Source organism: Hylobates moloch, unplaced genomic scaffold (genome assembly GCF_009828535.3).
Source record: "Hylobates moloch isolate HMO894 unplaced genomic scaffold, HMol_V3 SCAFFOLD_27, whole genome shotgun sequence".
Taxonomy (NCBI): domain Eukaryota; kingdom Metazoa; phylum Chordata; class Mammalia; order Primates; family Hylobatidae; genus Hylobates; species Hylobates moloch.
Window position 1 is genome coordinate 2,466,341 of NW_026652302.1, and position 12,330 is coordinate 2,478,670.

At 37.7% G+C, this 12,330-nt stretch overlaps 1 protein-coding gene across 1 annotated transcript in view; it reads right to left on the reverse strand.

Annotated features, from left to right (window-relative positions):
• The window catches only part of LOC116463107 (androglobin), a 183,641-nt gene that overhangs the window by 5,172 nt on the left and 166,139 nt on the right, over positions 1–12,330 (reverse strand). Inside the window, exons 31-34 of the mRNA XM_032146070.2 lie at positions 10,870–11,046; positions 9,954–10,056; positions 7,272–7,493; positions 447–540 (exon numbers count right to left, since the gene is read on the reverse strand). Of these exons, the coding sequence (XP_032001961.1) occupies positions 447–540; positions 7,272–7,493; positions 9,954–10,056; positions 10,870–11,046 (596 nt within the window). The remainder of the gene's footprint in view (positions 1–446; positions 541–7,271; positions 7,494–9,953; positions 10,057–10,869; positions 11,047–12,330) is intronic.

The following is a 12,330-nucleotide window of genomic DNA, read 5'->3' on the forward strand; positions in this document are numbered from 1 at the left end:
ACAAAAAAAAAAAAAAAAAAAAAAAAAAAGAAAAAGAAAAAGAAAAAATAAATGCTTGTTTTCTAGATATGCTATGCTCCATTTATTGAGTCACTGATATTTTAGGAAAATATTTTGGAGAATATCAGTAAATTTGGATTCACCACTTGATGAGGCGATTATGAAACTTGTGTTCAAAACTATGAGAATATCTTGTAGGTTTTCCTTTTGAATTTATGCAGATAGTAATTTTGATGTTTTCAAGCTTATAAATATGCTTAATATATTTCTATCTAATTATTAAAAATTGAATCTAAATAATGCAGCAGGTGTGATAGAAATTTTTTGTAGCTCATCTCACCTTAATCAGGCCTCAAATTACTTAAATGTTTTCTGTAAAGATTTATTTTAATAATCGATTTAACAAAACACAGTTGTCTGCATCAATCATGTTTATGAAAACTTACCGAACATATTGACTTAAATCCATAAATTCTAGTGCTTTTCGAATAAGTCGTGGAGATGTTTCCAGAATTGTTGATCGTGTATGAGGTCCTGTTTCTTTAAAAAAAAAAAAAAAAAAAAAAAAAAAACCACAAGAAAAAACCTAGGCTTTAAAAAATAATGACTAACCAAATGACTATATCTCATTGTAATTGAAAATAGTTTCTGTTGAAAAACAACCATTCATTGGACTTGTCTTATATAATGTTAATATACAATTATATGCTTATATTTTGTTTATCCTCTAGCTGGTGTTACCATGCTTTTAGTTAAATGTGAAGGAGATGACAAAAATGAAAAATTAAAAAAATGCTATTCTAATCACAGTTAAAGGGAAGAGGATTAGTCTCCATTAATAAGAACAAGTCTTAAGTTACAAAATTTCATTACAAACAAGTTAAATAGCCCAGTATTTAATGAGATTGGGCTTTGCCTGAATGCTACACTAAGTACTACCTTGCTTGGGATATAAATAGATTTCTTACATATTTATACTGAAATACTGAAAACGGTATTTTACCTTCAATAAACTTGTAGTCCAGTGGAGTAGGCAATATATAAAAGATAAACACTGAAAATCAAATTAGCAGCAGCTTTTTAATCCATAGACCAGTAGCGAGCCCACAAGAACAGATTTAAAAGACTTGAGTCTAGGATATTAACTTTTCAGCATTTCCAGACCACTGATTTCTTTTTAAAAAAACGAAAGTATAATTTACATACAAAAAATTCAACCATTTTGAGGTTCTAATTCAATACTTAGTAAATTTACCAAATTGTGTGACCATCAACAAAATTCAGTTTTAAAACATTTTCATCATCCAAATAAGATCTCTCTTGTGTCCTATAATAGTCACTTTGTGTTCTCACCACAAACTCCGTGCAATCATTAATCTACTTATGTCTCTACAGATTTGTCTTTCCTGGATATTTTATGTAAGTAGGAGTGGATTGCTGGGTCATATGGTAAAATTCTTCAACTTTCAAAGAAAGTGTCAAACCATGGTGTTTTGATCATTATTTTTAACTTTATGACCAATTTTGAAATTACATAGTAAAAATTTCCCCGCTTGGTTCCTTTTTTTTTTTTTAGTTTATTTTTAAGAGCAGTTTTAGGGCCAGGTGCAGTGGCTCACGCCTATAATCCCAACACTTTGGGATTAACCTTTTTAACATACACAACCAGTTCTGTCTACCCAGCCAAGGCATATTCTTCTTATGTGGAACTTCAACCTATATCTGCCTCCCTACCAACTGGACAGGCACCTGCACCTTAGTCTTCCTAATTCCCAACATTAACATTGCCCCTGGAAATCAGACCCTACCAGTGCCACTCAAAGCTCAAATCTGTCAGCACAGGGCCATACAACTAATACCCCTACGTATAGGGTTAGGAATGGCCACTGCCACAGGAACCAGAATAGCCAGTTTATCTACTTCATTATCCTACTACTACACACTCTCAAAGGATTTCTCAGACAGTTTGCAAGAAATAACAAAATCTATCCTTACTCTACAATCCCAAACAGACTCTTTGGCAGCAGTGACTCTCCAAAACCACCGAGGCCTAGATCTCCTCACTGCTGAGAAAGAAGGACTTTGCACCACCTTAGGGGAAGAGTGTTGCTTTTACACTAACCAGTCAGGGATAATACAAGACGCTGCCCGGCATTTACAGGAAAAGGCTTCTGAAATCAGACAACACCTTTCAAACTCTTATACCAACTTCTGGAGTTGGGTGACATGGCTTCTCCCCTTTCTATTTCCCATGACAGCCATCTTGCTATTACTCGCCTTTGGGCCCTGTATTTTTAACCTCCTTGTCAAATTTATTTCCTCCAGGATCAAGGCCATCAAGCTACAGATGGTCTTACAAATGGAACCCCAAATGAGCTTGACTCACAACTTCTACCAAGAACCCCTGGACCAACCCACTGGCCCTTTGACTGGCCTAGAGAGCTCCTCTCTGGAGGACACTACAACTGCAGGGCCCCTTCTTTGCCCCCATCCAGCAGGAAGTAGCTAGTGATCATCACCCCATTCCCAACAGCAGTTGGGGTGTCCTGTTTAGTGGGGGGATTGAGAGGTGAAGCCAGATTGACTTCCTGGGTCACGTGGGGACTTGGAGAACTTTTCTGTCTTACAAGAGGATTGTAAAATGCACCAATCAGCACTCTGTAGCTAGCAAAGGGATTGTAAAATGCACCAATCAGCACTCTGCAAAACACACCACTCAGTGCTCTGTAAAATGCACCAATCATCACGAGTCTAAAAGTAGCCAGTCGTGGGGAGGATTGAAAAAAGGGCTATCTGATAGGACAGAAACAGAACATGGGAGGGGACAAATAACAGAATAAAAGCTGGCTACCCCAGCCAGAAGAGCAACCTGCTTGGGTCCCCTTCCATGCTGTGGAAGCTTTGTTATTTTGCTCTTCACAATAAACCTTGCTACCACTCTTTGGGCCCATGCCATCTTTAAGAGCTGTAACACTCACTGTGAAGGTCTGTGGCTTCACTCTTGAAGTCAGCGAGACCAGGAACCCACTGGAAGGAACCAACTCCAGACACAATGGGGTGCAAACATTAAAATGATGATAAATGTTTTCAAGTGTTTGAGAAATGTCTTGAAGACATTCTGTGCTTGGAGATAGGCTGCTTGGTCTAGGTCCTCCTTTCCTGCTGACTTTTATCTTTCCTCCCTGTTCTTATTTCTTCTCTCTATGCAAAAGTATACCCGTTCACAACTACCTAGACTTTATTGCAAATGTCCAAAGACTCTGATGGCCAAAGGTGTGAAGAAATTAGGAGCAGATGAGCTGAAACTGGGGCATGAGCTTCCATGCCTTACAACACTGGTCTGGGACTCTGGGTGTAAAAAAAAAAAAAAAAAAAGTCTGTGCTGTGACTGCTCCTGGGCTGGTGTAAAATGATGAATCATGATTATAGTCAATTTTCTCAATTTAAAGATTACCTTATTAGTTTCAGAGCACAGTGCAGACTGCATGGGTGGAGGTTGGTGCAGCCTTGGAGAAAACATTGATGAAAAAAATTGAAGGTGACACAAATAGAAAAAATCCTGTGTTCATAGACTGGAAGAATTAATGTTAAAATGTCCATACCACTCAAAGCAATCCACAAATTCAATGCAATCCCTACCAAAATTCTAATGTCGTTCTTCAGTGATGTAGACAAAAAGATTCCTAAAATTCGTATGGAACCCCAAAAGGCACCATATATTCAAAGCCATCTGGACCAAAAATAATGAGGGAGGCATCACCAGACTTCAAAACATATTACAAAGCTATACTAATCAAAACAACATGGTACTGGCATAAAAACATCAACATAATTGAATAGAGGCTGAGTGTGGTGGCTCGCACCTGTCATCTTAGCACTTTGGGATGCCAAGGTGGGAGGATAGCTTGAGCCCAGGAATTCAAGAACAGCCTGGGCAATATGGTAAGACTGCATCTCTACGGGGAAAAAAAAAAAAAAAAAAAACAAGGTGCAGTGGCATGTGCCTGTAGTCTCAGCTACTTAGGAAGCTGAGGTGGAGAATTGCTCGAGCCCAGGAGGTTGAGGCTGCAGTGAGCTGTTATTGTGCCACTGAACTCCAGTTCGGGTGACCGAGCAAGGCCCTGTCTCAAAATAAAAACTAAACTGAAAACAAGTGGAACAGAACACACAATGGGAAAGGGAAATCTCTTCAATAAATGGTGTTTGGAAAACCTGATATTCACATACAAAATAAATAAAACGGACCCTTATGTAAGAATCAGCTTAGGCCAGAGTGGCTCATGCCTGTAAACCCAGAACTTTAGGAGGCTGAGGCTGGAGGATTCCTTGAGCCCAGAAGTTTGAGACTAGCCTGGGCAACATAGTGAGACCTCATCTCTATAAAAAAAATATTCACCAGAAATGGTGGCACACGCTTATAGTCTCAGCTACTCAGGAGGCTGAGGTAGGCAGATCACTTGAGTCTGGGAGGTTGAGGCTGCAGCGAGCCATGATTGAGCCACTGTACTCCAACCTCTCTAAAAATAAAACAAAAACCAAAAATGATCAACTAAAATAGATTAAAAACTTAAACATACGTCCAGAAAATATAAAACTATTAGAAGAAAAACAGGAGAAACAGTCCATGATATTAGTGTGGGCAATATTTTCTTTGAATATGATCCTAAGAGCACAAAAACAAAAGTAAAAATAGACAAGTGGGACTGTACCAAACTGAAAACCTTTGCTGTGCAAATGAAACAATGAAAAGTGATGAGTCAACCCATGGGTTGAGATAAAATATTTGCAAACCATACATTGGATAAGAGGCTAATATTCAATACATACAAGGAACTTAAGCTACTCAATAATAAGAGAGCAAATAACTAGATTAAAAAATGAGTAAAGAACCTGAATAGATATTACTCAAAAGAAGAGACACAAATGACCCACACACATGTAAAAAGATGATTAACATCTCCAGTCATCAGAAAAATGCACATTAAAACCACAATGAGATACTACCTCATACCTGTTACATTGGCTATTATAAAAAAAGATGAGAGATAACAAGCATTGTTGAGAGTGTGGATAAAAGGGAACTCAGGTACACATTGGTGGTACTGGGAATTATTACAAGCCATTTGAAACACCAGTATGGAAGTTATTCAAAAAACTAAAAGTAGAATTACCACATGATCCAGCAACACTGCCTGTGGGTATATACCCAAAGGAATTAAAATAAGCACGTGAAAGAGGTGTCTGTACTTGTGTGTGCATTACGTTATTCACAACAGCCAATATATGGAAAGGACCAAAGTACCCATCAATAGAGGAATGGATTTTTTAAAATGTGGTATGTAGACACAATGGACTACTCTTCAGCCTTAAACAAAAAATTCTGTCATTTGCAACATTATGGACAAACCTGAAGGACAAGATGCTAAGTAAAAAAGCCAGCCACAGAGAGACAAATGCGGCATGATCTCATTTATATATGGAATCTAAAAATGTTGAACTTGTAGATGTAGATATTAGGATGGTGGTTACCAGAGGCTGGGGGGTCATAGTATAGTGGACAAGGAAAGGGAAAATGTTGGTCAAAGGGTACAGTTAGCTTCAGTTAGCTAGGAGGAATAGGTTCTGGTGTACTATTGCACAGCTTGGTGAACACGGCTAACAATGTACTGGACATTTCAAAATAGCTAAAAGGGTGGATATTAAATGATCTCACTCCAAGGAAATAATAAGTATTTGAGGTAATGAATATATTTCTTAGCCTGATTTGATCATTCCATAACCTATACACGTATCAAAACATCCCATTGTACCCCATAAATATATATAATTATTTGTTAATTAAAAATTCAAAAAGGATTACTTAGCACATAAGTAAATAATTTTATATCAGAATTTAAGTTGCATTGTTTTGGCTACATTTTTCTATTTTATAGATCTTTAACTAAGGATGGGGAAAAGTTTGTGTTCAGTTTGAGATCACAATATATGGAGACCAAAGAGCTGGGTTTAAGTCCAAGTTCTACCCAAACTGCATCAGTTTCCTGCCCTTGGGTGAGTTATTTGCCAATTCTGTCGTTTTAGAAGTGGAGATAGCAATATATGCTTTCTCTAATTCCTGGAATCTCAAGTAAGATAAGAGTGGAAAAATTACTCTACAAATTAAATATTAATATTAAATGAAATGTGTTCTAATGAGTTTTACTGCTACCATCATGTGAGCTATTACCTATTGAATGGGCATGTACTTTCAAAATATTGGTTTAAAAAATATCAGAATCTCTTGTTAGTATAGTAAAAGATTCCTTTTAATTTTGGAATTTTCCTGTCAGTATGGAAATCACTTAAGGACATGCTTTAGCTTTAAACACTTCTTAATTTAAAAATTCTCGGAATTGTTTAGCAATTCTGAGAAAAGAACCATTGTTGGCTTTTCTGAGAATGCTTCTAAGATTTCTTTCTTTGCTGCCTGGGTTCAAAACAAGTAGAAAAATAGAGAGTAAGATCATACTATTGATCCAGGTTTAATCGGAGGATGTAGCTTGATGTGAGAGACAAACGGGCCATGATCACCTGAAGCTGACGGACTGTTCCAGCACAGTCTAGGTAGTGCTCACACCTGAGGGAGAAGCAGTGCTTCCATGGGCAGCCTCATGCATTCTCTCCAAATGCATTAAAAGGACATCTAGTTTCCTTTAAGACAGAAGGAGTTGAGGAGTTGCTTAGGAATTCATAGAAACCAGGAGTGTGGAAAGGCATTTTCCTTTGATCAGGGATTTAGTTCAGTTTAGTGAACAGATCTGAATCCATATAGAAATGAATCAAGTCAGGGTGACTTGTGCACCACTGAAAATTGCTCTTTTTCAACATTTAAGAAACGACATTCTTAAAATTTGCTGTGAAAGGTAAAAAGGAAATCTATCATGTAGCATACTACAGATAACACAAAAAAATCTGTGTTTAACGACAAGTGTATGTGTGAATGCTGGCATTTTATTTCTAGCATTTGTAGACACAGAAAACCTATACACAGAAAAAATATACCTGCAAATCTGGGGAGGGGGGGTCTATTGCCCACTTTTATCTTTTGGTTAATATTTAGTAATCAGGTCCTTGAGCAAATTCCCAACTCTGTTAAGTAAAATGAATATATATTGGAAAGACATCGCTTCTACTTTTATAGCCCTAGCCATCACTTATGTTTAAGTTAAAATCCTTTCCACAATTTTTATTTGAAAATACATGTTTATCTTACCAGTGACAGCAATACTTACGAATGTTTTCCTTCCGCGTGCTCTGCTCGCGCTCTTCCTTCCCTGGTGAAGACGCTCCTCCACTTTCGCTGCTCGTGGATTTTGCCACATCCCTCAAGCCTTTGGTCAATTGCCACTTCTTCCACGCCACACTCCCTGATCCTGTTTGTGTCATCTCTTTGCTCTCTGAACCTGCAGAATTCTTTGAGTTTGGCTCTTTTACACCACGTGCAGCTGTTTCTACTACAACATGACACGTGCATTACTGAAAAAGCTTGCATTCCATGAAATCACATGCAAAAAGTAACAGGGCTTGATGATGGGAGCACAGATTTAGAGCAGATGACTCAAAACCTCTATAACTTCTAACCAGAGCACTAGCAAAAGTAATGACTGTCACCCTAGAAGGCTGACCCAGGCAGGAAGTGTGTCTGAAAACTGCCTCCATATATTAAAATGTCACATAAAAATAGAGGCTTTTAGAAGTTGGGACAGCACAAATGGAAATGGGATATTTGAATTATTGGGGATGTCGTGAAGGTCGGCCCTAGAGGAAGTACAACTAGCCCTATGCTGACAATGCTTCATAATAGATAGGGTGTTCCTCTCTGCAGGGGGATCCCTGTATGCAGACATTTATTTAAAATTGTCTTAAAATAGAGCTGAACAGAGCTCTTTCTTGTAATGTCATAAAGCTGGGAAGTTTTTTCTTGATACTGAGTCTATTCAGTGTTCCGGATCCCTAGCCTAGGAAAAACTATGTAAAACCTACCATAATTTCCTCGTTATATAGAGACATTATTTTCCTATTTATCAATTGCAGGTGACCAAATTCATGTTATGTTCTGCATTGAATGAAGGGTGGCAATAGGAAAGTACTTAAGAGCATGAAGAAATGTTGAAATAAGAGGCAGATATTCGGTAGTCAAAAGTTGATTCCTTAAAAATATTATTAAAGTTGATGTATCCCTAGAGCAAGACTGATAGAGAAAAAAAAAAAAGGTAAAAAGGAAACTTATTCCAGTAAGTTGAACCTACATAAAATAGACAAACTTCTTATAAAATGCAGCCTACTATTCCAGGCACAGTAAGAAATAAAATAACTAAATAGTGAGACATACGGGGTACATATGAGTCTAAATTGGAATTCAAGAATAGGCAAAATTATTTGATAGTGATGGGGGTCAACTAGTTGTTACCTTGAGGGAGAAAATGACTTGGAAACAAACGAGGAGGACTTTAGTATTTGGTGTTTCCAATCTTGATCTAAACAGTGGCTACTGAGTATTCACATGTGAAAATTAATCGAGCTGTACAGTTACAATTTGTGGCTTTTATTGTGTGTGTGTTCTATGACAGGGTCAGGGTCTCTGAGCCCTGTTCTCCACTAGGCCTTGTCCTTGGCCTGCTGACCCCAGTTTTAGTAAAAAATCCTGCTAAGTCAGTTTATCCAGAATCCTTCCCCACTTGATATGAAATCAAGTTCCTCTTTCCTGACCCTTGACATCTAACCAAGTTCCTCTTAGTAATTTACCATCTACTCCCTCACCTGGACTGTTGGTTGTAACTCCCCACTTATTCCTTGTTGTATCTACAGTTGAATTCAATTTTTCTCCCCTACTTCAGTAGTCTGGAATAAAGTCTTTTAGTCATTTTTAATGTATTCAGTGTAACATTTTATACACATACATTAAAACAAAATATAAAAAATAATCTATAGCCTAAAGGACAAGAACTGAATCCTATTCACCTTTGTTTTCCTAGCATTACATTAGATTCTGTTAGAGGAGTGAGTACTTGAGTTAGAAATATTTCAAATCCCAGCTTCATCACTTTTGAGATGGATGACTTAGGAAGAATAAGGTGGCTCTCTGAGCTTTGGTCTCTTTATCTCTAAGATGAGTAGAGTGAGTAATACATACCTCATAGTTGCTATAGGTTAAAGTGAGATAATGTAAAATGCTTTGCCTATCCCAGGATAACAGAATTAGGATGGTATTTGCTATTCACACTGTTCATATGAAAAGTTAAGAGATATTATTTTTATAACAATTATTGAATTGCATTCCTGAATATATAAAAATGGAAAAGCATGATTTGGGATGTGAACGCCTTCTGCCTCCATGGACACCTCAGTGTGGCAATAGATGTAATCGGTCAAGTAGCTGTGAGAAGACACTGGCATTATGAAGGGCCTGTCTGCAGGCCAATTCTGTCTCTGGCTCTGAACTTAGAATATTACTGAGGGTCTCTGGTGCCTGTGTCCTTATTGATAAACTGGAATAATATTATAATATATACTTGGGTTGATGTATGACTTCTTTTTGTTATTGTTTATTATTATTAGAAAGGGTACCAGACTTATAGTAGTAGACCTACCTTCAAGTTTTATACTGCTACTTTCTAACTAGGTTGCATCATTCTTTCTGGTTTTATCATTTGTTAAATGGAGAAAATCACATCTCCTTGCACAGTGTGTGTGAGGGGGGAGATGTAGGACTTAAATGGGAAAATGTGTGAAAGTGATTTGAAAATTGAAGCACTATTCATATAGTTATCTGAAATTGTGCGACTTTTTATAATCCTCAAGAAACGAGATTCTGAAATGTCTCCTTTTCACCAAGCACAACCCGCTGATTATGTTTTTAAGAAGTGCAAGTCACAGCTCCGTGCTCTGAGGCAGCTGGGGTAGGATTCACTCACCTTCTTCCTTTGGTTTAGTTTGGCTTTCAGATATAGGCAGACTCTCAGCATCAGATGTTTTCTTAATGAACCCGCTAAGGTAATGCAAACGAGCCTGAGAAGCCTAAAGAACAAACATGAGCAGCTTTTTAAAAGCTCTTGAAAAGCCACAACCAGTACAGGTAATACATATTAATGGTATTCTATCGAAAACGCAACAGGAAAATGTGAATTAAATAGGGCAGTCTAAATGAAGCAGACCAGCTCTTCTTCATTATCAGATAAACTCAAATTCTGAATCATCCATGATTTTGAGTTATTTTTGAGAATAGATGAAGAAGCAGCCCTAAAAAGAATACGTTTCTGGGCGTACTATCTTAGATGCAGTGGTTCCTGAATCTTTTTCATCTGCCCAATAACCCTGAATTGTCACATGAAGCACTTACATGGTAATAGTGTCACTATGGCAATCACTCTTACAGGAACTAGGTCAGAGACTCTCTAGGGTCTCTAGACTCTAGAGACTAGGTGTGTATATTCCACAAGGGGGCAGCACATGGTTTTTAATCCATCTAAGGCTGCGCAAAGTGTAGTAAAGCACATACTAAATATTTGAACGCTTTCTTACTTGGGGGTGTTAAGAGCAGACGTGCAGATAGCCAGGGCTATGTGAAAGAATGAGGTAACCCATAGTGTGGGCCTATAATTGGTACCACCATGTGCTTTGTTTTTGCAAGTCCTTTGGGTAATCAGGAGGGTAACATTTTACAATGTGTCCAAAGGTGGTCCTAACGTAGTTATTCAATGCCTGTCTGATAAAATTTCAGATACCATTACTAAAGGACAGGCTATATGGTTTTTACCAGCATGGCCATTTTTTTCAGAGCATGCCTAAGGAGGAAAAGTAAAAGATGACAGCTTTTCGAAGTCAGGTGACCTTGATTGCTCTTCCTGGCTCAGTTGTCTCCCAGGCTTGTTTCATGGCTCGGATTTCATCTGCCCGTTCTGTATCCTTTTTCACTTCAAATAATTCTGATTCATTGTGTTCAGTGACCAACCTCAAAATCCAGTAGGGTTTATTTGGGTCTTCTTGTTGAGGGTGAACAGTGGATATCTGATAAAATAAAATAAAAACCTTTGGGTTGCATGCTTTCCTCCTTTCAAAAGGGTCTAGATTTTACCATATGATACATAATTTCACTATCAGGTATTTACTAGAGATAAATGCAAACATATATTCACAAAAGACTTGTACAAAAATGTTCATTGCAGTCTTATTCATAATACACACAAAAAACCAACATATATGTCTATCAATCGAGGAATGGATAAACAAATTGTCATATAGTCATATAATTGGGCTCTGCTTAATATTAAAAAGTAATAAACTACTGATATACACCACAGACAGATATTATACTTTGATAAAGAAGTCGAGCACAAAAGGATACATTGTCTTGTATGTCATTAGTATGAAATTCCAGAGCAATTTAGGCAAAACTAATCTATGGTGTTACCAGGAGATGAGGTGTGAGAATTAGAAAATTGAATGCAAAGAAGTTTGAGATAATTCCCGAGTTTATGGAAATAATCTATAATTTATATCTTGATGGGGCATGGATTACATGGTGAATACATTGATCAAAACTCACTGAATGTTATAACTGATTTGTGCATTTCATGTATGCAAATTTTACTTAAAACTGTACACATTAAATTATAAATTATAATTATGTTCACTCATAGCATCTCTTCACAAAAATGAGAGCAGGATAATTGATCATTTCCAGGTCTGTATATACTCGCTATATATTCATTATGAAAATTAACAATATTTTACTGTCTCATGGGATCACCTGCATGTATCATAGGCTGGAAGACAATTTTTACGTAGGTGAGGCTCATAGGTGGCAACTGGGTAGGAAAAGAGGATTGAAACTAATGTGGTTACATAGCACTTTACATAAGGTCGAGGCTATATCAATTATCACTGATAAATAATACAGTTGGGAAGAGTGGATTGATATAATCACTGAATACGGTTTCCACCTGCAGTTTGGTTTTAGTGTTACCAAGTGACCTTGCTTTCTACAATACTTCCTAATATTCTGATGAGAATTGACTTTCACAATGGGAAATTATTTTATTTTCTCCTTTTAACACAGGGTATAGGCCGGGCGCGGTGGCTCACGCTTGTAATCCCAGCACTTTGGGAGGCCGAGGCGGGCGGATCACGAGGTCAGGAGATCGAGACCACGGTGAAACCCCGTCTCTACTAAAAATACAAAAAATTAGCCGGGCGTGGTGGTGGGCGCCTGTAGTCCCAGCTACTCGGAGAGGCTGAGGCAGGAGAATGGCGTGAACCCGGGAGGCGGAGCTTGCAGTGAGCCGAGATCGC